At 27.3% G+C, this 25,239-nt stretch overlaps 8 protein-coding genes across 9 annotated transcripts; 3 read left to right on the top strand and 5 right to left on the bottom strand.

Annotated features, from left to right (window-relative positions):
* Nucleotides 1-123: 123 nt before the first annotated feature.
* On the bottom strand, nucleotides 124-2,968 carry LOC122853010 (transcription initiation factor TFIID subunit 6-like). The gene is made up of 4 exons (XM_044153185.1): nucleotides 2,222-2,968; nucleotides 1,119-2,135; nucleotides 446-1,029; nucleotides 124-379 (listed from the first exon to the last, which is right to left on the bottom strand). Exons 1-4 carry the CDS (start codon nucleotides 2,688-2,690, stop codon nucleotides 146-148), a joined length of 2,304 nt encoding a protein of 767 aa, XP_044009120.1. The 5' UTR covers nucleotides 2,691-2,968; the 3' UTR covers nucleotides 124-145.
* A 226-nt stretch (nucleotides 2,969-3,194) lies between these two features.
* Nucleotides 3,195-9,564, top strand: LOC122853008 (nuclear pore complex protein Nup205). The gene is made up of 4 exons (XM_044153182.1): nucleotides 3,195-3,412; nucleotides 3,548-3,711; nucleotides 3,791-9,230; nucleotides 9,329-9,564. Exons 1-4 carry the CDS (start codon nucleotides 3,403-3,405, stop codon nucleotides 9,532-9,534), a joined length of 5,820 nt encoding a protein of 1,939 aa, XP_044009117.1. The 5' UTR covers nucleotides 3,195-3,402; the 3' UTR covers nucleotides 9,535-9,564.
* A 78-nt stretch (nucleotides 9,565-9,642) lies between these two features.
* LOC122853007 (phosphatidylinositol N-acetylglucosaminyltransferase subunit C) lies at nucleotides 9,643-10,520 on the bottom strand. Its single transcript, XM_044153181.1, has one exon. It carries the CDS (start codon nucleotides 10,471-10,473, stop codon nucleotides 9,643-9,645), a length of 831 nt encoding a protein of 276 aa, XP_044009116.1. The 5' UTR covers nucleotides 10,474-10,520.
* Nucleotides 10,316-13,731, top strand: LOC122853005 (NF-X1-type zinc finger protein NFXL1). 2 transcript variants are annotated; one of them, XM_044153179.1, is made up of 3 exons: nucleotides 10,316-10,412; nucleotides 10,911-11,189; nucleotides 11,257-13,568. In XM_044153179.1, the coding sequence occupies exons 2-3, from the start codon at nucleotides 10,926-10,928 to the stop codon at nucleotides 13,477-13,479; spliced, it is 2,487 nt and encodes an 828-aa protein (XP_044009114.1). In that variant the 5' UTR covers nucleotides 10,316-10,412; nucleotides 10,911-10,925; the 3' UTR covers nucleotides 13,480-13,568. The 2 variants fall into 2 exon arrangements, with proteins under 2 accessions (XP_044009114.1, XP_044009113.1); XM_044153178.1 differs by lacking the exon at nucleotides 10,316-10,412 and having other exon boundaries at nucleotides 10,629-11,189; nucleotides 11,257-13,731.
* On the bottom strand, nucleotides 13,592-15,108 carry LOC122853006. Its single transcript, XM_044153180.1, has 6 exons — nucleotides 15,091-15,108; nucleotides 14,866-15,022; nucleotides 14,533-14,791; nucleotides 13,992-14,420; nucleotides 13,796-13,939; nucleotides 13,592-13,709 (listed from the first exon to the last, which is right to left on the bottom strand). Exons 2-6 carry the CDS (start codon nucleotides 15,011-15,013, stop codon nucleotides 13,592-13,594), a joined length of 1,098 nt encoding a protein of 365 aa, XP_044009115.1. The 5' UTR covers nucleotides 15,014-15,022; nucleotides 15,091-15,108.
* A 1,006-nt stretch (nucleotides 15,109-16,114) lies between these two features.
* Nucleotides 16,115-18,450, top strand: LOC122853004 (nucleolar protein 58). Its single transcript, XM_044153177.1, has 4 exons — nucleotides 16,115-16,290; nucleotides 16,459-17,968; nucleotides 18,059-18,154; nucleotides 18,263-18,450. Exons 1-4 carry the CDS (start codon nucleotides 16,246-16,248, stop codon nucleotides 18,394-18,396), a joined length of 1,785 nt encoding a protein of 594 aa, XP_044009112.1. The 5' UTR covers nucleotides 16,115-16,245; the 3' UTR covers nucleotides 18,397-18,450.
* A 496-nt stretch (nucleotides 18,451-18,946) lies between these two features.
* LOC122853003 (fizzy-related protein homolog) lies at nucleotides 18,947-22,497 on the bottom strand. Its single transcript, XM_044153175.1, has one exon. The coding sequence runs from the start codon at nucleotides 21,717-21,719 to the stop codon at nucleotides 20,193-20,195; it is 1,527 nt and encodes a 508-aa protein (XP_044009110.1). The 5' UTR covers nucleotides 21,720-22,497; the 3' UTR covers nucleotides 18,947-20,192.
* Nucleotides 22,498-22,755: 258 nt separating this feature from the next.
* Nucleotides 22,756-25,228, bottom strand: LOC122853001 (gastrulation defective protein 1 homolog). The gene is made up of 2 exons (XM_044153173.1): nucleotides 25,012-25,228; nucleotides 22,756-24,914 (listed from the first exon to the last, which is right to left on the bottom strand). The coding sequence occupies exon 2, from the start codon at nucleotides 24,901-24,903 to the stop codon at nucleotides 22,858-22,860; it is 2,046 nt and encodes a 681-aa protein (XP_044009108.1). The 5' UTR covers nucleotides 24,904-24,914; nucleotides 25,012-25,228; the 3' UTR covers nucleotides 22,756-22,857.
* Nucleotides 25,229-25,239: the final 11 nt, after the last annotated feature.

Below are 25,239 nucleotides of genomic sequence, written 5' to 3'. Positions count from 1 at the left end.
CCGAAATTTAAGGGCATACTTTATTCTTATTTAAATTTAATTCCATACTTAAATTAATTATAATGTAAAAAATTACATGCTCTTAATGTACTATATAATTATTTCATTTTGAAAAACTGTTTATAAAAAAATAATTTTACCTCATTTACATAAATGCATGATCGTCTAATGGACTAAGAGATCTTTCAGGCTGTTGTTGTTGTTGTTGTTGTTGTTGTTGTTGTTGTTGTTGTTGTACTTGTTGCTGTGGTTGTACTTGTTGTTGTTGTACTTGTTGCTGTGGTTGTTGTTGTTGTTGCTGTTGTTGTTGTGGTTGTTGTTGTTGCAATTGCTGTTGTTGTTGAGGAACAAAAACAGATGCTTTCGTAATTGTCGTAACCTAATTAGAATAAAAAAATTAATAATTTCAAGTCAATGAATAATAAAAAAAAATAGATAAACTTACTTGAGACACTGGTGGTGTATTTATATGGCTGCTTGGAGGCATACAAACATTTGTTTTATTATTTGAAACAGCGATAGGTGTTTTTTGCAGTTGTGATGTATTAGATACAATGATTTGCTGTCCTTGTTGAATTTGTTGTTGTTGTACTTGATGTTGCACTTTAGCCTGTTGTTGTACTTGTACTTGTTGAACTTGTTGGACTTGTTGTACTTGTTGATTTTGTTGTGGCTGAATTGGTTGGACTTGCTGAATTTGTTGTTGTTGGATTGATTGATTTTGTTGTTGAACCACTTGACTTTGCTGTTGAATTACTTGACTTTGTTGTTGTTTTTGTTGTTGTTGTTGTTGTTGTTGTTGTTGTTGTTGTTGTTGCTGTTGTTGATTTTGTTGAACTTGCTGAACTTGTTGATTTTGTTGTACTGGTAGTTGTGCTTGAACTGTTGTTGGTGTTTGTGTTTTTGACTGAAGAATAAAAACTTTTTGTCCAGCTGCAGATGAATTTATTGCACTATTAACATTTCTTCCAGTTCCAACGACAATTGCTCTCTGTTGATTTTGTGTACCAGCTGTTGTTCCAACATTATCTAAATAAAATAATTTATTTTTAAAAAATTTATCATCGAACTTGACAAAAATTAATGTTAAAAATAAAAAATAAAATACCATAACATACCATTTTGATGAATTGTTTTTGTATTTGCTAATGATCCTTGATGACTTTGATATTGATTTGAATTAACATTTGTTGTATTTGAAATAACTGATGATTGATTTAATGGTCTAAGTTTAACAACTTGAGGACAAAGTGCTGTAGCAATACTGCCATATTCTTGTGTATATTCTTCAATAAAATCAGGTGCTGATCTTACTGTTTTAACAACTGGAGCAACTGATTTAACAATCATTGTTTTGATATGTTGAGCAGCATTTTTATCAGCAGTAGATACTACCATTGGAGAATCACCTGACCCGTCAATTCTTTCTGATATTGTTTTTAATTTTGGTATTATAATTGCTTTAATAACTTCAGGACCTAATTCACAAAGTCCACATATAGCTCCGTACAATGACGCAAGAGCTGTTTGACTATTTTTAGTTAATGCTTGACTAAACATTCTGGTAATACGTGTTTGAACATTATTTGTTGATGTATTAAAATTTTTACATATTTGTCCCATTAATCTTGATGCAAAATCTCTCAATGCCCAATGATTATCCATTTCTGGACGCATACAAAGTTGTCTTGATACAATGCATGTTGCAACTGATGGTATTAATTCATGTAAATATTTTTCTAAATATAAACTTGGATTATCCAATAATGCTTTAACCATTCTCATTAAATAAATAAGTAATGCTAAATTATTTTGTACAACATTAACACGTACACCTTCAGCAATAAATGTACACATTCTAGCAAGCATTTCATGAAGTCCTGGATCAGCTGATAATGATTGTAATGCTTCAGCTCTTCGTGCCTCATCAGAACCAACACATGCTTCAGTTATTTCTTTATAATATAATTGTTGTTCAACACTCAATTCATGTGTTGCTAAATTTTTAACTTGTACAGTTTCAATATTTTTAAGTTTTTGTCCTTTACCACCACCACCTGGTTTACCAATTCCAACATTTGTCAATTTATTTTGTAATTTTGACGTTGGATCAACACTCTCTAATTTTTGTACATCTAAAATCATGATATAATAATAAATATCATTAATAGTTGTTTAATAATTAAATAAATAAATAATTTTTTATCAATTAAAATTTTACCTTTTGATACTGGAGGTGGATTTTCAGGTATTGTTGGTTGAACACCATCAATACAAAGCCAATGAGCACGTAGTGTTACTTCAAGTGGTAATTTTGGCCAATTTGGACCACCAGCTGATGATATAACATCATTTAAATCAATTTCTTTTTCTTCAACAAAATGTAATTCTCGACCACCACCTGATGCAAATCTAAATGGTATATGTTCTTTTGAAAAAAATCCATAAGTTGGTTCAATATTTTTAATTTTCAATGAATTATCAATATCTTGAGTTGTTAATTTTTGTCTTTTTCCATGTCTCATAAATTTAGCAGCATCTTGAATTATTTCTTTTATCCTATAACTGACATCTTCAGCAAGATCTTTGGCAGCTTCATCAGGTAAATTATTAACTCCAATACTTTCAGCAATAACTTTCATAGACTCTTGGGGTAATGTTGTTCCATAAACTGAATCATTTTCAATCATTTTTATGTCACTTTTTTTTGTCAACAAATATTAATTATGTATAGTATCAACTAACAACTTGATATTATATGTATATTTTTATTTAGCTATTACAAATTGCAATAGTATAACTAATAAAAATTGTATATTGACATCACCATCATATTATAAATAAAGAAATAAATTGATAAATTTTATTATTGTTTATTTGCTGTTTGTACTTTGTACAGGTTATGTAGCAAACCAGAACACTGTACAGAATGGAGCGAATGTTAATTGTTAGACAAGGAGCATGAACTTTTATAGGCAAGGACAGGCAAAGAGATAAGCAGGGATAAGCTTTCCCCTACTCTTCTTCAAATACATATCCCCTTCTCACCCCTTCACCCAAGGTAACATAGAAGTACACCTTGATGTATAAAAAAAAAAAAAAAGGTGAATAAAGGTGAATTTTTATGATTGCGATTATTGATGAATTAAAAAAAAAAAAAAAAAAACAACAACAATAGACAATAGTCCCGCCATTTTTGTACCACCCCCCACCCATATATGTACATACACATTGCACTGCATTGCACGCAAACTATGTATTTAACATATTACCGGCATAATTTATGTGCAACTTTTAACATCTAAACATTATTAAACATAACAATAAACCCATAAATAATAGTTGAGTGTAAATTTTTCCAATTATTTTCATAGTAGACAATTAAATTTAAAGTTAGCAACAATGAACGACGGTGAGTTTTCTAATTATTATATCAGTTTATAACCTAAATTATTATTTGTCATGGTGATTCAAATAATTCAAGTTTATATGTATATTATTACTTAAATATAATATAAAATGTGTAATAAAAATTGTGTGCTCGTAGAAAAATCAACGGCAGGGGATACCTGGACTCCTTATAAAGAACTTCATAATTTAATTGAAACATATGTGATATCTTCATCAAATGTTCAAGATCCACAGTACCATGAGTTGATGGAGGTACTCCGTAATTATCGTCAAAATTTTTTGACATTAATGAAAAATCCAGTAAGTTGATAAACAATAAATTTTATTCTTCATATAATTTCAGTGATTAAAAAAATAAATAAATAAATAATTATTTTAGCCAAAAAATTCAAAAAGTCGTGAAGATATTCAAAAAGGAGTAACTGAAGGTGTCACACTTCCAGGTCATGGCCATCATGTTTTATCAAAAGAACTTGTTGATGAAACAATAATAATATCTGACATGTATGATTTAAATGAATTTATGGCACTTGATTTATTGTGTACAGCTCAACAACAAATGCCATATCATCCTGGTTTAACTCGTGGTCTAACAGCAATATTACTTTATTATGATGGAAGAAGAGCATTGACATCATCATTAAGAACACTTGTACAAGCAAGAATTGGTCATAGTTGGGTACTTGATACTCCAGTAACATTAACTAAAAAAATAACAGAATATACAAATAAAATGCAAGATGATGGTCTTCTTGATAGAATATTATCACTTCTTGAAAATATGGATCCAACAAAAGAACAAGATTTATTACAACAAAATCGTGCTCTTGGTAATGCAAAACATCATCAAATGGTTATGAGATTGTATAATGATACAAGACAAGATTTAGCTGATATATTATATCTTTGGAGTGCTCAATCATCATTACCAACACAAATAACTCATCGTTTAATGAATTTATTACAAAAAAGACAACCAGAATTGGAGGGTGGTACTGGTGGTCCTGATAAAGTAACACTAGCACTTATAATGGCATTATTAAATGCTTTAAATTTGAGTTCATTACATAGTCGTGAAGATGGTGAAGCTATTGTAAGAAATATACCAATAGTATCACAACCAGGTTTTCTTGAAGAACTCATTCAAGAATTAATGAATTATGATATTGTTTGGGAATCAAATGGTTTACGTGGTCTTGTACAATTTGCAATGGCTGTTGCAATAACAACAACTAAATCTGGTGCAAATTTATCAAGTCAAAATATAACAAATGAAGATGAAATTTTACTTGAAGCAGCATTATCAAATAAAGCATTTCATTTTTTAACAAATGTTATATTTCAAAGTGAAGATATACATAAAGAAGAATTTTATATTCGTTATTTTCATACATTTATATCAGATTTTATAACACTTATGCCATTAAAAGTTAAAGAATTACGTAGTCGTGCTGATGAATCAATGAGATTTATTGCTGCTTATCAACAAGAAGGTATTGATCCACCAATGAATTTAGATGATCATTTTGAATATTTAATGTTAATGATTGCTGAATTATATAAAAAAGATCCATTAAAATTAAATTTAGTTGTTGATTATTGGTGTCAACATACTGAATCATCAAATCATTTATCAACAACAAATCATACATCATCAAAATTACCATCACGTCAAGTTGCATTATTTAAATTTGTAAGATTAGCTGGTGAAATATTACCAGCTGGTTTATTTGTATCATATTTAAAAATGATTGCATCACTTGCATCATCAAATCAAGCAGCAAGACATGCATTTAATTTTTTAAAACCAAATGGTTCATCTGGCTCAACAATATCATGGGATCATTTTTTTTCATCATTAAGTCGTTATTATTATAATCTTCGTCAAGAATTACCACCAAGTCAAGATACAATATATCGTCAAAGAAATCATCCAAAAGGTATAACACCACATGAAGTTAAAGGTCTTGAAGCTGTATTAAATGTTGTACAAGTTGTTGCAAAATATGATGAAATGTCAAGAGTTGCAATATGTGATCATCCTGGTTGGGGATTATTACCATCATTAATTGGTCTTGTTGGTTGTGCAATGCCAATACCATTAAAAGGTGTATTAATAAAAACGCTTGCTGCACTTGCAAAATCATCAGAAAGTTCATCAACAATATGGCAAAGTCTTGAAGCTGCACAAATATTATGTACAATACCAACAACAAGTAGTTATCAACCACGTGGTGTACAAACTGAATTAGAAGAAATTGAATCAAGAAATGAAGAATATCCATTAACACGTGCTATGCTTGAATTACTTGATGCACTTACTGATTTTCCAATTCCAAGATTATTAGGTGTTGGTACAAGAAATCCTGGTTTTGATCCATATCTTTATTTTATTATAAATACAGTATTTTTAAGATTTAATACAAGATCATATAAAAATTCTGGTGAAAAATGGCAAGTTGCTGAATTATGTTTACGTATATTTGAAAAATTAATATCACAATATGAGCCATCTGTTGATGATTTTATTGGTTCTAAAGTTGAATTACAAGGTGGTGAATCAACAATTATTAATCCAGAACCAGGTTATCATTTAATGACACAATTACATTCAAAATCTGAATTTTTACGTGTTATATTATATATACTTGATGAAGGAAGACATCATTTAGATACATATGATACATTACCTGGTAAAATACATCTTGAAAATGCAACATTATATGCATTACGTATGTTAGAACGTGGTTTAATAATGCAACATCATTATATGTCACAATTATCAGCAGCAACATCAACAAATAAAATATTAACTGGTTTATCAAGATTATTACTTGGTGTTAATACAAGAACTGAAAAACCAGATCATATGATTAATATTGCAATGTATATATCATATAATAATTGGTTACGTAAACATGCATATGCTGCTATTGGTGTTATACAAGGTGTTGCTAGTGAACCAAGTGCTGATTCTGAATTATTATCAACATTTACATCAACACCAACATTAACATTATCAATAAGACATGGTTTTGTTGAATGTTTAGATATGGATAATGAACAAATATCACAAGATACAGATAATAATTATGATAATATAAATAATGAACCAGCTGGTAATTGTAAAGATAGAATACTTGTTTTTTTAATGCAAAGTATTGCTCGTCCATCACCAAATTTAGCACATTATTTATTGGGTTTTGATATAACAAAAGACATAAGAAAAACAGTTATACAACAACCAGGTATACTTGGTTATCCACGTACATGTTTACATTCAATTTTAGGAATATTAGAACAATCACTTGAACGTGGACGTGATAAAATAACTGAAGCATGTTATTGGTTTTTACATATATTATCAGCAAATAATAAAACATCTGTTTCAGTATTAAGATTTTTAAGAACAGCAATGAATCAAGATTTTGTACAACGTCATTTATCTAAAATGCCATTTCAAGGTGATAATCGTGCAACAGAACTTGCTTGTATGTCATGGTTATTAAAACTTGCTGCAATTGAATTACGTGTTGCTGGTGGAAGTTTACAAAATAATTTAGTACAACGTCTTATTGGTACAACATCATCATCATCAACAACAACAACATCATCTTTATCAACAACAACTACAGCAAATAATGAACGTGAACAAGTACTTCCATTTCAAAAATTACTCATGGATTTATTGCATTATATTGATTTTCAATTGGTACAAGAAACATCAAAATCATGGGAATTTTTTGATCCAAATCAAGTTGAAATAGTATTTGGTAAATGTTGTACACCAATGTTACCACAAGGTGGTCCACAATTAGTTGATATAAGAAGATTACATTCATTAATATCTGATGAACTATCAATAACTCAAAGTAGTGCAACAGCAACACAAAGAAAATTAATGCAACAAGAATTACAATCAATTCTTGCATATGCATTAAGAAAAAATCAAATAAAAACATTATCATATTCAACAGTTAAATTTGTTGAAGGTTGGTGTCAAGCAACTGAAATGTTATTTTCAATAGCAACAAATCAACAATTACCAGCTGGACAACGTCAAAATCTATTGTTAAATTTATCACATGATTTATTACAAAAAATGACATCATGTGAAGCATTAAGTGAAATAAAAACACTTGTATCTGGTACTGTGCTAATATTATTGGTTAATTTAAAAAATACATTTGCAACTGAAAAAGATAATTTACCAGCATCATCACCATCATATACAACAACAATGAAAATAATACTTGGACATATTTTACAATGGATATTAAATTCTGGTGCATCATCACAAAAAGTTAGAACACATCTTTATGGTGCATTATTAAATTTTTTGTCAGTTGTTGGTATGGAAAAACAAGAAAAAAATAACTATTATTCTGATTCAAATTTAAATTATGTTAGTCAATTGGATTCATCATTATATAGAGCACTTCCAGTACATGAAAAATCTCATCGTTATGCAACAATACAAGTTATAAATGGTTTTGGTGATAAACTTATGGATATTATTTGTCATAATTGTTCAGCTGGTCATGATGTTTGTAAAATGTTAACATTATCATGTCTTGATAAAATACTTGAATTAGATTATGATAATTCATGGATAATATATTTATCAAGTCGTGGTTATCTTAAACATATGATTGACAGTTTATTAGAATCAGATAATATGTTGAGAAATATGTTACAACCAGATCCAGGTACTTTACGTCCAATATATCTTTATGAAGCTAAAATGGCAACATTTTGTCGTATGGCATCAACAAAATTAGGTGCTGAAAATTTATTAGAAAATAAAATATTATCATGTTTATCAAGTATGACTGTATTTGATCATCATCCAGATATACATATTGGTTTTGATTCAGCTGATGTATCATTTCTTCCATCAATTGGACAACGTTATCAACAAATTTTTTTACCAGCTTTATATCTTTGTGATGCATTATTAACAACATTAGGAACTGAAAATCAATCATGTGCTGTACAAGTTTGTGGATTTCTTCAAAGTCATCGTGATACTGTTGAAATGGTATTGAGAAATGCAACACCAAGAGCTAATAAATTATTTTTAAAAGAAGTTGCTTGTTTAACTGGTGTTATTGCAAGATCAGCAAATATTGATATGTATCAACTTGTTGAAGAAGAATTAGGTAAAGTTGATACAATTGATAATAATTTTTTGGATAATACTGGTATACGTGAATTACGTGCACATCTTTATCGTTTACAAAAATTAATTGTCAGTCTTATACCAAAATTTAATCCACAAAATTTAAATATTTATGGTAATAATCAAGATGATATTGATCAACAACGTTATTCATCAATACAAATATCAGCAAATGTATTTTTATATGCTAGAAATCAAATGCAACATACACATATGGATCAAAAAATTCGTAATTTATTATTTGAACCATATTTATCAAAATGTAATGGTAATAAAGATAATACAAATAAAAATGATACAAGTGGTGTTACACTTGGTTCAATTGTTGAACAACTTGTATCATCAACAAATACAATGCATTCTGAATTACCAATACTTGATACACTTATTAAAAGAGCATCATTATCAAGAGATATGGGAACAACTGATTTAAAAAAATATTTAATTGAAGAAGAAATGGATTTAGATACAAATAAACAACGTTTAATTGTTGAAAAAAGACTTGAAAAACAAGCTGATGATAAAAGACAAAATATTAAATATTTATCATTAATTATTGAACATAGTCTTTATATTTTATGGTCACATTTAGATTTTTATGCAACAAATTCATCAGCTAAACATTTTAGAAATCAAGGTAAATATATTTAATTATTTTTTATTTTAGCTAGATGTATGTCAAGCAAATTTATAAAAAACATATTTATTAATTTTATTTATTCATGTAAATTTCAGGTGGAATGGATGAAAGTATCATGGAATTTCGAGTATCACCTGAAATGTTGTCAGATTTAAAACAAGGCTTAATTTCAATTCTTAATGACAGTTTTGTTTCACAATTACTTGATACTCAGCATGAATATTCAATCATTGAAAGAAGTTTTATTGAAGCACTTGTTCGAAGAATCAAAAGATTACTACAATTCATTATTGTCAAGTAAAAAAAAAAAAAAAAAGAAAAGAAAAAAAAAACAAATCAACAATTAATATTAACAGTTTCATTTTTCTAATAAATAAATATAAAAATTTTCATTATTTTTAATTGATGTTTATTTTTTAATAACAGCTTCATCCCAAGGTCCATAAATATTATCTTTATATTTTTGCCATTTAACATACCAAAATGGACAAATAATATGAACAAATATCGTCACAGCAATAAAAACATAAGTTAATATTTGCGATATAATAATTAAATAATAAATAGTTATTAATATTAATATTATTGATATTATTATTTTACCATCAATTTTAGCAAGTAAAAATGGTAATAATACAAAACATTGTACAGCAACAGTAAGTAATGAAAATGCATGAATTGGTGTTGCAAGTCTTGATGCAAGCATCAATGAGCCAAATATTGATGATGTTATTGATAAAGAATCAGATAATGATACTTGTGGTGAACCATATTTACTAAATATTAAATGTATCAAAAACATAAATATTGTCATTGCATAAATTGTATCTGTACTTACTGTTTCAGTAAGTGTTTTTAATACTGGTGACAATATATATCCAAAACATAAAAATATCAATGCAGTACGAAAATCTTTAACAAGACGATCAGACATATCTGGTAATTTATAAGTAGAATATATATATCCAGTTATTGTTGGTAATGCTGATAAAATAAATATTGAATCTGGATCAATCCAATTATTGTTGAACCATATAAAAACCATGACAAATAAAATAACAATACTCAGCTGTATTGATATACTTGCACCAAGTGTCAATGCTTCAAAACCAGTTACATTATTTGGTTTTATATTTTTTCTTAGCTCATCTAAAAATGTACTGTCTGTATAATTATCAGGTAAATCACGATTTTCATAAAGATTTTTTTTCCAAGGTTTTTTTATATTATTATTTGTCATTGTTTGTTTGTTTATTTATTTACAATTTTTTTTTTTTTTTTGTTTACCTGGACATCTGGCGAGCAAACATAAAAATAATATTAAATTTTTTTTTTTTTATATCATTTGAAACATTTGAAATTACTATTTAAAAAAAAAAATAAATAAATAAAATACTCACTTTTATGTTGAGAATTGTTTGATGTTTTTTAATTCATTATTGTTTGACAGTAGTGTTTTTTTTTTTTTGTTGATGTTTGTGAGTTGGCAGATAGCCAACTACCAATCATACATTTTTACGTGTCAAATGATCCAAACTATTCAAGATTAATTCATGAGATTATATTAGATAAAAAAATGCCGACAATTGACGTATTCTAACCATAAACGTTGACAAATTGTTACATGTAATTATTGTATTTTTAATTAATGAATAAAATTAGTTAATTTTTATATAGTTGTGAATCAATAAAATGAAAAAATTCAAGAGGGCACAAGCCCAAAATCAAGCATCAATAGCAAAACACTTGAGTGTTAATAAATCAATTGAATCATCAAGTGATGAAGAGAATGATGCGACAAATGAACAACATCAACAAGCATTTACCAAAGCATTATCACCATATGAATCAGAAGGTGGTGATTCACAAGCAGCATTGTCACATCTTACAGATGTATTTCAATTTGGTGGAGCAGTTTGTTTAATTTGCATTTCAACTGTTAAAAAAACTGATGCTGTAAGGATAAATTAATAAAACCTCAATAAACATTAAGTATTTATAATTGAAAAAAATTTCTTTTTAGATATGGAGTTGTTCAACATGTTATTCATCAATGCATTTATCTTGTATACAACACTGGATACGGGATAGTCTTTCTTATAAACATGAAAAAGGTATTGTTAATCCACTCTGGGCATGTCCAAAGTGTCGTACTGATTATCCAGAGAATGATATACCAAAAAAATATGAATGTTTTTGTGGTAAAACAATTGATCCACCACATCAACCATGGGCTATTCCACATTCATGTGGTGAAACATGTGAAAAATCATTAAAACCATATTGTGGACATAATTGTATACTTTTATGTCATCCTGGACCTTGTCCACCATGTCCAAAAATGATAACAGTATCTTGTCATTGTGGTAAACAATCACCAATACCTAGAAGATGTAATGCAAAATTTTGGTCTTGTAAAACTGAATGCTATAAAAAATTACCTAATTGTAATCATCCTTGTTCAGTGGAGTGTCATTCAGGTATTTGTCCACCATGCAACAAAGAAATAATATCACACTGTCATTGTTTATCATCAAAAAAAATTATGAAATGTTATGAATCAAAATGGAAGTGTGAAAAAATATGTAATAAATTATTACCATGTAAAATTCATAATTGTAATGGTGTATGTCATAGTTCAAATGGTGATGATTGTGGTGAATGTCCAACAGCTAAAAATCGTTCTTGTCCATGTGGTAAAAAATATTATAATGTATCATGTGAAGTAACGACTGTATCAACATGTAATGATACATGTGGAAAAATTCTTGATTGTGGTAGACATAAATGTAATAATAAATGTCATTATGATAAATGTGGACAGTGTCTTGAAAAAATTGAAAAAATATGTAAATGTAATTCATTTACAAAAGAAATTGCATGTAATAAAGAATATCATTGTAATAAAAAATGTTCACAATTACGTCAATGTGGTAGACATTTGTGTAATAAAAAATGTTGTGATTGTTTAAAAAAAAATACATTTAATGTTTGTGAAAAAATATGTGATAATATGTTAAATTGTCGTAAACATAAATGTCCAGCACCATGTCATAGTGGACCATGTTATCCATGTCCACGTACAATAATAATACAATGTCGTTGTGGTAATAGTAAAATAACAGTACCATGTGGTACTAAAAAAAGAATAAAACCACCACCATGTAATAAACTTTGCAAATTACCACCAATATGTCATCATGTTAAACAAGATTCACATAAATGTCATACATCTGATTGTCCACCTTGTAAAAAAATATGTGATATTGTACGTGATAAATGTGGTCATAAATGTGTTGTAACATGTCATACAAAAGTATGGGTCAAAGTTAGAGTTAATGGTACAGCACAACCAGCTGGACCATGGGAAATATTAAAAGAAAAATTAGAATTAAAAACATTTCCATGTCCACCTTGTGAAGTATCAATGATGGTAACTTGTATTGGTGAACATGAGACAAAACCATGGCCATGTTATAAAGCAATACCAACATCATGTGGACGTACATGTGGACAATTGCTTAATTGTACAAATCACAAGTGTCAATTAATTTGTCATAAAGTTGAAAATGATAATTGTCAACAGTGTGAATTACCATGTCAATTTGAAAGAACACCTGGATGTACTCATCTTTGTTCAAAACCATGTCATAAAAAAGTTTCTAAAACAGTTAATTGTCCACCTTGTCAACAAATGGTCAAAATATCATGTCATTGTGGATTAAATAGTCTTTATAAAAGATGCTATGAAATTACAACAGCCAAAGGTAAAACACGTGATGATATGCTTAAATGTGGCAATCAATGTCCAAAAATAAATACATGTGGTCATCGTTGTATTGATGATTGTCATTCAGGTAATTGTAAAGATTCAATTTATTGTAATAAACGTATTAAAATTACCTGTAAATGCCAAAGAATTAAAAAATCAGCAATTTGTTCTGATGTACAAAAAGGTAATATTAAAATTAATTGTGATGATGATTGTATTGCTGCTAAAATTGAAAAAGATAAATTACGTGAAATTGAAATTTCTAAAAAGAAAAAACAAGAAGAAATTAAAAATCAAATTGAAGTTGAACGTTTTGAGAGAAAATTTAAACCCAAGAAAAAAGGTAAAGATCGATATGAATCCAGTGGAGAATTACAACATGATAATCATAATTTTATTAAAAAAATAATTTTGTTTGGAATTGTTTTTATTGCTATTGCTATTGTTGCTATTTATATGACTGATGGTTTTTAATAATTGAGATAATTACACATTGTAATTGTAATTTTTATTTTTAATACGAAATTCCATTTATTTTTTATAATTGATTCAAATCATTATTAGACAAATTTTATAAATAAAAAAATTAAAAATTATAAGCTTTTCGTAAATAATTCCAGAATATTAATGAATTTACGATAAAAAATATTTTATTAACCAGCCACAGTTCATAGTTTATCTTTTTTTTAATCAACTTCAAAGGCCTAAAAAGAAAAAAAAAAACAACATTAAAATGATAAATAAAATTGATTTTTAAATAAATATAAAATTGTTAATTATTATTTCTAACATGAATTTAAAAACTTCAGTTAATGTTAATGATTGTGGTCTTAAATAATACAAAGTTAAACATGCAGCATGTTCACCAGCTTCAACAGCACCATCAGCAGTACCTGGCCAATTTTTAGCATATTCACTTGCTGCAAAAATAATTCTATTCAACAAAATAATATTGCATATTAAATTAATATATTTAAATAAAAAACCTGTGGCATTTATCATTCATTGGATCAATATATTTATCAATTGAACAAGGTCTAAAAATATTCATCAATCCTTGTTCATATATTTTTTCTCGATGCTCAATGACTTGACAATTTTGATGAAGAAATTTTCGAATCATTTGTATAATACTTTGACGTGAATTATATAAACAAGCTGATGAAAAATAACCAGCAAATATATTATTTTTAATTTTATAAATTAATCTTGGTCCAAGTTTATTTTCATATGATGCTACAATAGTTCCTGAATATTCAAATAATGATAATGATGATTTAAATGTTGTTTCAAAGTATCCAACACTTTGGGACATGTACTGATTAAAATATTCAAGATGACTAGGATTGATTGGTCCCATGATTTTAATCTTTTTTATTTCTGAGGGTGGAACTGCAACTATGACATTACTACATCTAAAATAAAAAAATAAATAAAATAAAATACATCATGAATAATTTATGACTTGATTGATCCTTTTTTTTTTTTTTTAAAACAAACTATTTATTTTTAGAAAAAGGATTATACTTGTAGATTTTTTTATTCGTTGTGACCCACACATGATAATCATTGAATTTAATCAATTCAACTGACTCTGGTATTTTCAATGCTTCATTATCAGAAATAATTTTTTTTTCCAAACAATTTATCATTTCAGATAAACCAGTTTTTATGGTGATTTTAGTATCACTCGTTAGGGTGAATTTTAAACGTTTAAAAAAACCTCCAGCATTATTTAAAATTTCTAGCCACCATAAAAGTGATATATTTTTAGTTTTAGTTGATCCTTAAAAATGATTTTATAATTTATTTAATGATTATTTTTTAATTAGATAATTTAATTGATTAGCTTATTTTTACCACATGTTAAAAATATTAAATTTTTGCAGAATGATTTAGCTCGTGATGTTGTTAAATTTGAATTTAAAAAATCATCTACACTTGTTTCACCAAGATGACGACGTTCTTCATCAATTATTTTTGAATTAAATACATAATTTATGCTCATTGTGTTTACCTAATGATATTTTAAACAATATTTTAATTTTAATTTAAAATAAAAAAGCTGGAATTAATAGATCATACCAGTTTAACAAAATTAAATATTTCAGCTGTTACAAAATTTGTAAATTTATTATTAAAACTTTTTGTTCTCCAATAAATTCTTTTTTTATTATTATTTTTATCAATATATTCAGTGTCCAGGTGAAGTTCTTGCAATAGCTGCATTAAGTATAATTGAAAATCATGAAAATAAAATCCTTTTGATAATGATATTAATTTACCACCAAATTTATCTAAACAAATAACAAAAAAAAAAAAAAAAATCAATTATAAAATTTTATTATAAAATTAATATGGAAAATTATATGACACCTTGAGTTTCAATGATTGCCAAAGACAAGTTTGCATTTTTTTTCATAATTTTATAAGCTGCTGTAAGACCAGTTAATCCACCTCCAATAATTACAACATCAAAGTCATCAAAATCAACATCATCAGTGTCATAAGTTTTTCGATTTGATGTCATATTTTTTGCTCCTTAAAAATTATTAGACAAAAAAAAAAATAAATAAAAGAAAAATATAAACAAACCAATAAATTGTTTTGTAATTTTTGATGATTAAATTTCATTACATAATATCATGATATGCAATAAATAAATACATGCAATATTTAAATCGAAAAAAAAAAAAAAATTGTTGGACACCTTGATAGTAACCTTGACATTCTAAAAAAAGCCAAATTAAATTATACCGGCACAATTTTTTGGGGGTCCATGTGACTTTGATTCTGCGTATAAAAAATAACGCCATTTTTTTTTTTTCTCATCAAAACCGGAAATGTCGCATGTTCCAAGTGTTTCTTGTTTATAATCCAATCAACAACGTGACTATTTTTTATTGAAAAAATATAAATTAATAAATAATTGTTTAATCATGATTAATTAACAGAAAATACATTAAATTAAAATAATAATTTTTGTCAATTATACTGATGCATAATTTTGTATAAATATATGTTAAAAACTAAGCCGACAATTATTTCCGGTAGGCGCGCTATCTGTTACAGGGGAACAACTGGTTTTAGTGAACCAAAATTTATAGATGCGTGTAGCGGACTAGCGGTGTAGATGCGGCTCCAAATTGTATGCACATGTTTGAGTCGTGCTTGTTAATTATATTAATATAAAATATAAATAATAATTAGAGTGATATTATTAATAAAAAAACCAATAAAATGTTGGTTTTATTTGAAACCCCTGCTGGTTATGCAATTTTTAAGGTGAGATTATTACAAAAATATTAATTTTTTTTGAGTATTAATTAATGGATAACCTTAAAATAATATCTTGCACGTGTTATATTTTTAAAACATGTTTTAATTTGTTATTATTTATTTAATAATAAATATAATATATAATAATAATTATTTATTTAAATTTTTATATAGTTGCTGAATGAAAAAAAATTGGAAAAAAGTGAAAATCTTTATGAAGATTTTATAACACCTGAAAGTGCAAGTAAAGTCTTGAAACTTAAACATTTTGAAAAATTTGCTGATACAACAGCAGCTCTTGAAGCAACAACAGCAGCAACTGAGGGTACAGTATGTAAAGCATTAAAAAAATTATTAAAAAAACATTGTGATGAACAGCTTGCTGTTGCTGATGCAAAATTAGGAAATGCAATTAAAGAAAAATTAAGTCTAACTTGTGTTAGTAATACAGCAGTACAAGAATTAATGAGATGTATCAGAAGTCAATCTGATAGTTTACTTGTTGGTTTAGAAAAAAAAGAAATGACTGCAATGGCATTGGGTTTGGCTCACAGTTTATCACGTTATAAATTGAAATTTTCACCTGATAAAATTGATACAATGATTGTTCAAGCAGTATGTCTTTTAGATGATATTGATAAAGAATTAAATAATTATGTTATGAGAGCAAGAGAATGGTACGGATGGCATTTTCCTGAGTTGGGAAAAATTATAACTGATAATGTTGCATTTGTTAAGACAATTAAAGTTATTGGTACAAGAGATAATGCAATAAGTTCTGATTTATCTGATATATTACCTGAAGAAGTTGAAGAAAAAATTAAAGAAGCTGCTGAAATATCAATGGGAACAGAAATTTCAATAGAAGATATTATGAATATTCAAAATTTGTGTGATCAAATCATTGATCTATCACAATATCGTGCTGGTTTATATGATTATTTAAAAGCAAGAATGATGGCTATGGCACCAAATGTAACAGTACTTGTTGGTGAACTTGTTGGTGCTAGATTAATATCACATTCTGGTTCATTGATTAATTTAGCTAAACAACCAGCTTCAACAGTACAAATTCTTGGTGCTGAAAAAGCACTTTTTAGAGCATTAAAAACTAAAAGAGATACACCAAAATATGGTTTGATATATCATGCTCAATTGGTTGGACAGGCATCAACCAAAAATAAAGGTAAAATGTCAAGAATGTTAGCTGCTAAAGTATCATTAGCAACAAGAGTTGATGCTCTTGGTGATGATGTTACATTTGAACTTGGTGCTGAACATAAAGCTAAATTAGAATCAAGATTAAGAATGTTGGAACAAGGAAATATGACACGTTTAAGTGGTACAGCTAAAGCTAAAGCTAAATTTGAAAAATATCATTCAACATCTGAACATGTACAGTATCCAGCTGCTGCTGATTCAACAGTATCCAAGAGAACATTTGATCAAATTAAAACAGAATCTGAGGAAGAACCAGCTAAAAAAAAGAAAAAACATCAAAGTGATCCAGATGTTTCTGAGGTTACTATTGAAGATACCCCTGCTGAACCATCACAAAAGAAAAAAAAGAAGAAGAAGAACATCAAACAAGAAGAAGGAGATGATGAAGTTTTCACTGATGTAACTGTCAAAGCTGAAATTAAAACTGAAGTTAAAGCTGAAGCTGAAACTGAAGCTCCAACAAGTAAATATATTTTTTGCTTTTTAAAATTTAATCATTTATTTATTTATTATAATTTATTAATTAATATTTATTGTTTATTTTATTTTCTAGCTGAGAAAAAGAAAAAGAAGAAGAAAGAAGTTAAAGATGAACCAATGGATGTAACTGTTGAAGCTGAAGCTGAAGCAGAACCAGAACAATCCACAGGTAATTATTTTTCAAAAGAAAAATGACAATTTCTTCATTTAATTTAACAAAGCATATTAACATTATTATATTTATTAAATTTTAATTAAATTTGTATTGCAATTTCAGACAAGAAAAAGAAAAAGAAGCAAAAAATAAAAACCGAAGATGTAAAAGTTGAAGCACCTGAAGAAGTCGCACCTGAAGCACCAACTAGTGAAAAGAAAAAGAAAAAAAAAAAGAAAAGTCAATCAAATGATTAAATTCATTTAATTTCCATTGTTTAAAAAATATAAACAATTATATTTTCCAATTTTTTTTTTTTTAAATTCATAGATTTAAGACATTGTATTTGATATATTAACTCTTTCCGATTAAATATAAATAATTTTATTTAATCCAAAAAAAAAAAACAATTATCATTGAATTTATTTAATTATCCTTTAATTATTTTATATTTAATTCTTTCAAACTGATTTATCTAAATAATACATAACAATAGTAATTGAATAATTTAATTAATATTTTTCTCTAAATTTACTGACATATTTAATTCCCTTTAATTATTTTATTAAATAATTTAATTAATATTTTTTTTTCAATTTATTATTGGTCATTCTTTAACTATTTATTACTATTAATATTTTTTTTTAAATTTGTTATTAATTTTGGACTAGGAAAGGTCAAACAAAAAATACAATTAATTTATCAACAATAATTTTTTTTTTTTATATATATTTTTTTTATTTTTCTTTATTACATGATCTTATGTAGAAAAAAAAAAAAAAAAAAACATTTCGAGCATTAACAAAATGCCTGTTACCCATTGTTATGTTTTTTTTATTTTGTCATTTTATATAGTTTACTAATTTCCCAAACATTTTATTTGTTTTTCCCTTTGTGTAATGAGCGATAAGTGCTGCTCAACAGTTAAATTTCCTTTTTTGAAGGAGTGCAATACAATTGTGTTATCTATATATATAATCGTTATCTCAACAAAAAAAAAAAATATATGGAGAAAGCTAATAAATCTAATTTTTTTTTATCTGCTCCTAATCAACGACGAAAAAAAGTCTACAAAAAAAAATTATTAAATGTTACACAGTACGTTACAAAACAACCAAAAAAAATGATAAATCACTTGGACTGAAAAAAAAAATTAAAAAAAAAATTTAAATTTTATGAGTCAAGTGAAACATGATTATCATTCACCCTTAATTTTAAGATTATAAAATTGGTTTTTTTTTTGTTTTTTCTTTTTTTTTAAATTTCACTTTCAATTTTGTCCTCAGCAAAATTGCACTGTCAGAATCAACTGACAAAAAATTTTTATTTTCATTATTAGTTTTTTTATCTCCAAGATAAATTTACACATACACTCACACACACCCACACACACTCAACACACACAAACAATATTTGTTAGTAATCATTATTTATAATATTTATATATAATATATATTTGTTTTTTTATTTTATTTCATTTATATATTCGTAAATATCTATATATTGTTTCATTTCATATTTTCTTATTTTTTTATTTTTCTTTCTTTTTTTTTGTATTTATATTTTCTATAAATAATGTATAATCATATCAATCCACGTTGTCTATATTTGTACAAATGACTTTGACCCGATTCAACTGAAAAAAAACGAAATTGTCGCAAACAAAAAATATATATAATTTATTTCATTAGAAAGTAAAAAATACTTTACAAAAACAAAAAAAATTACCCTCAAAAACAAAAAAGAAAAAAAAAAATAGAAAAAAAAAAAAAAAAAACAGCCTTTTATAATTTTCGTTAAAATATAGTATATATCTGAACCCTTGACGTAGTTGGCTATTGCACGGATAGGCATTAATATGCCTTATGTACAAAAAAAAAAATTAATTTCAAAAAATAATAATATAAATGATAATTCAAGATTATTATCATCAATATATTTCCCCCCACCCCAAAATAATAATAATAATAATAATGATAATAATAATATAATATATTTTAATATAAAATAATAATTATAATGATAATAATAATGTTAAAAATGGAAGGATGATTTATCGAATGGATGTGAAGAGATTAAGACCAGACTTGTTTTCTTTTTGACTCCTGGCTTTGCTGAATACATTCCAAAATCTAAGTGTTTCATCACCAGCACCAGTAACAATAGCTTCACCATCTGGTGACATTGCTAAATACAATACTCTATATGAATGACCAGTTAATTTAGCAACTTGTGTTAAACTTGGATATTTCCATACGAGTATTTGATTTTGTGAATAACCATGTGTACTAACAAGTTCAGATGAATGTTTTGACCAAGCTAAATTACAAACTTGTGATCCAGTATCAACACATTGCATTGGTTGTCCAGTTAATGTATTCCAAAAACGTATACAACGATCAGCAGTACCACCACCAGATGCCAGTAATCCATGATGATGTGGTGACCATGCAATTGCTTTAACAGCAGCAAGATGTTCAGTATATGTTTGTACTGGTGATAATGAATGTAAATTCCATACATATAAACGATTATCATTACCACCAGATGCTAAATATTGATTATCTGGTGACCATTTTAATCCACATACTTCTTGACGATGTGCACCAAGTCTACGTTCACCAACAATACATGGTGTTCTAACATCACGTTGTAATATTAATCTATCACGACTACCAGATGATAATACTTCACCATTCCATGCAAGTGCACCAACTCTAGCATTATGTCCTTGTAATTTAGCAACTTGTTTATTAACAGCAACATCCCATATTTGTATATAACCAAGATGTGTACCAACAGCAACAAGATTACCTCTTTCATTCCATGCAACTGATGTTACACTATTTCCATCACCAGATAAATCACATAATCTTGTAACTTGACTTGTACAAGCTGACCATAAATAAACACAACTACCAAGACCAACAGATAATACATTTTGTGATGACCAATCAACTAAATTTAAATAAAAATCATCTTGTAATTCTGGTGCATCAAGTACTTTAAATGGTATTCTTGATATTTTACGTGTTGTTTTACGTGGTGAACGTAATAATTTTTGACTTTTAGCACTCAATGGTGATAATGAATATGATGAACTATGATCAAGATATGATTTATCTTTTGTTGGTGTTGTATATTTAAATAAATTTTTACCCTGTAATATATTTCCTGTTCCACGTTCTTCTGATTGACTTTTAACATCTTCAATATTTGCTCCCAATAATTCATTTTTTAATAAACTTGAATATGCAATACCATCACGACTACCTTCACCATTTTCACGACTTTTTTTTTGTACAATACCATTACGATTATTTTCACTAATCATTGCAAATGTTGTTTCCCATTGATTACCAAAACGTGTTGGTATAAATCTGTCAAAACTATTATTTGATTTTGTTGGTGATTGGTGATGATGATGATGATGATGATGGTGGTGCTGGTGCTGGTGATATGTTGATGATGATGGTGATGATGATGATATTGTTGGCATTGTTGGTTGTATATTTGGTGTATCCCATCTGACCTCATTGCAGGGCTTTGGCAACCTTTTTGCAAACTCATGATGAAACATTATTGATTTTTTTTATTTATATTATTATTTTTAAAAAACAAAACAAATAATATTAATATATATTATTATTTTTTTTTTCTTGACTAAATTCTCACACACGTATTGCTCCACAATAGCCCACCCAGATTTTTTTTTTTTTTTTCTTAAATCTTTTTTTATAATTTAATTAGTTTTGGTTTTTATTTTTTTTTCACTGCAATTTCGTGAGGCTCACAATCACATATTTAAACACTGAATTTAATAAAAAAATTTAATTTGTTAATGTACACTAATTTACTCAATGGTTGTTGCATTTATGCACAAAGCCAGTTTGATGTCTGATATTGAATATAACTTCGTGTCGTTTCTTCGTTCGTTTTTTTTTTTTTTTTTTTATGAGGGAGAGGCTTGATGAGTTGTTCTTTTTATCTTTTTTTTATTAATCTTTTTTTTCTTTAGATATATATATGTATAATCTTTTTGTATTCTTACTCAAACAATAGACAGGAAATTTATTTTTTATTTAACATGAGTTGGCTTCAAATTTTTGGCTTGACTAATAGTGAAAAATATTGAAGATAGTCCCGAGTACATACATATAAGGAAAATTAAATGGCTGGGCGGGGGGGCCACAAACTGACTCGATATACCACGATACACTCAACCTAACCAGCATATTCAAGTCTGTATGCTTGAATCACAATTTTTTTTTTTTTTTAAAGATATATAAATATATATAAATGTGTATGTGTGTTATTACGTGGGAGACGTAAGCCTAGGTCTCGTTTTCGTAGTATTGGTTGTAGATATAGTATTTGTAGTGAGAAGGAAAGGAAATAAAATTATAAAAAAAAAAAAAAAAATCTCAGGGCCATTGATGGTAGAGGGAGAGGGTTAAGGGGGTGGTAATTTACCGTGTAGTATTTTATATGTGTGTGTTAGGGCCAATAGAACAACAGAGGGCTTAACACAAAAGGTCACCGACCCTTATCGACTGTTGAATAAAAAGTATTAAAATAGTACAAATAAATTAATCATAGATAGCGCTAAATAATTATTTTAAAAATTTATATATTTATTTTTTTTTTTTTAATATTCTTTTCGCTCCATTCATCATTCGACCTATAATAATTTTTTTTTTTTTTTTATATTTTATAAATTACAATTTTGGTTTTTTTGTTGATGGTTCACCAGTACTGTTATCTTCATCAGTTGTTTGAAAAATAGTTTTAGGCTGTGTTTTTTTATATGCTGGAGCAATCCAGTATGGATTTTCTTCAGCATCTTTAGCATATTTTAATATAGCTTCTCTTGGATCTTGATCATCTTCAATTCTTTTACTTAAACCAAGATTTTTAATAACATAAGAACTTAGAGTACCACCAGATGATGCAACTCTACCACCTTGACCAAATGTTATTGGTAAATCTGGTCTTCTTGATTTAATTGGATCTAAACGATCTTTTTCCATTTGTTTTCTAACTGATTTTGGTCTATCTTGTCTAAATAGAGGTAATGCATGTGGTGTTATTATTTGTTGAGTTGACATCATTTCAATATGATTTGATTTTGGTTGAGTTTTAACAACACATAACTTAGCACCACGTAAACTTTTATTTGAATCATAATATGTTTTAACAACACCATTACCACAACCAACAAATATTTGATTTAATTTTGGATGCCATAATGTTTTAATAACATGTGAATTTGTAACTTTAATATCATTTATAAGTTCTTTTGTTATTGTATTATAAAATAATACACGTCCATATTTTTTACCTCTTTCTAATGATTCACCAGTTATTATTATTTTATCATCTGGACTAAACATACAATCAGTTGTATCATATTTACATGATATATTATCAACAGCCCATAATGGTTTTTTTTCTCTAATTTTACGTAAATCCCATAATTTAAGTGTATCATCACAACCACGTGTTACAATATTATTACCAATATATGAAAAATTTAATGATGATATTTCTGTATTATTTTCATGTGATTCTCTAGCAACAATTGTTGGTCTAACAAATGGTCTACGATGATCCCACATTTGTATTGAACCATCAGTACAACCACATGCAATAAATGTACCATCACGATTATATGTACATGTTGTTGGTACTGTTTTAGTACCAGTACGATTTAAACATTTTATTATATTTTTATGTTCTCTTGGTCTATGTAATAACCAAAGTCTACAACTACCATCTTGTGAACATGTCATATATTCTTCTTTTACTAATGGATGCCATGAGCCACAATTTAAATTTGCAGTATGACCTTTTGTTTTTGCCATGTCAATAATATACTGATCACCTTTTACTGTTTCACATTTTTCTAAACCATCACGATCTAATACTTTTGCTTGTGCTGCACCTGATATAACTAATATCATATCACCAGTTGATGAATATTGTAAACATTTTATTGGATGATTTTCACATGGTTGAAGTGTACGAAAACTACGAAGTGATGAATCCATTCCAGCAAAATCCCAAAAACTTACATCATAATCAAGTGAACCAGATGCTAAACGTGCACCAGATGGATCTGCTGCAATTGCTGTTATTGCTTTTACACCATGGGTCAATGATATTTCATGACTACATGGTATAAAAAATTCTGATTCTTCAGTATCTGATTCACTATCATCATCGTCGTCGTCATCATCATTATCATCATCGTCAGGGTTTTTAGATTTTTTAGTTGATGTTTCAGCAACTGTCGAGACAATTTCTGCTGGTGCTGGTGGTGGTGGTGGTATACAAGGACCAATCATTCCTTCATCGTCATCTTCATCATTATCATCTTCAGATGTATCATCATTAGATTTACCATCCCCAGTAACTGAGTCAACATTTTTCTTATTTTTTTTTCCATCAGAATCATCAGAATCTTTTGGATGACGACATATTGTTTTAGATATATTTTCCATCATTTCTTGAACATCAAATATCTTGGCTTTTTTTCCAAATCCAGTTATTCCCATAATTTTTTTAACATTGTCAGATTCTTCTTCATCCTCAGGACGTATTTCACTCATATCTGTTGAATTTTTTTCAATAGATTTTTTACCAAAACTACTGAATGTTCCAAAACCTGATGTTGATACATCATTTTCAGGTTTTTCATCTGTTTCTTTTTTTTTTAAAGCAGCTCCAATTTTACCAAATGTTATCATTGGTTTTTTATTCATCTTGATTGTTTCTAAATAAAAATAATAATAATTAATTAATTATTTGTTAAATAATAATAAATAAAAGGAAACGTTTGAAATATAAAAATGTAAATAAAAACAACTTACTTTTTGAGGTTAATCACAAACTTTAAAAAATATTCCTTGTTATTTTGTGGAAATCAAAATACTGGACAAATATAAAATATTGTTTTTTAATATACTATTAATACTGTCATTTGATTGTTACTTGAGCTGGTTAATTGTTAACAACAATTGAAATATAAACAAATATTTGATGCAAACACAATACGTTGTTATATTTTTTTTTTTTATCTGTAAAGATGGCGTCAATTT

This window comes from Aphidius gifuensis, linkage group LG3, assembly GCF_014905175.1.
Source record: "Aphidius gifuensis isolate YNYX2018 linkage group LG3, ASM1490517v1, whole genome shotgun sequence".
NCBI classification, from domain to species: Eukaryota; Metazoa; Arthropoda; class Insecta; order Hymenoptera; family Braconidae; genus Aphidius; species Aphidius gifuensis.
The sequence above is the reverse complement of the archived record's forward strand: the minus strand, read 5'-3'. Positions and strand labels throughout refer to the sequence as shown.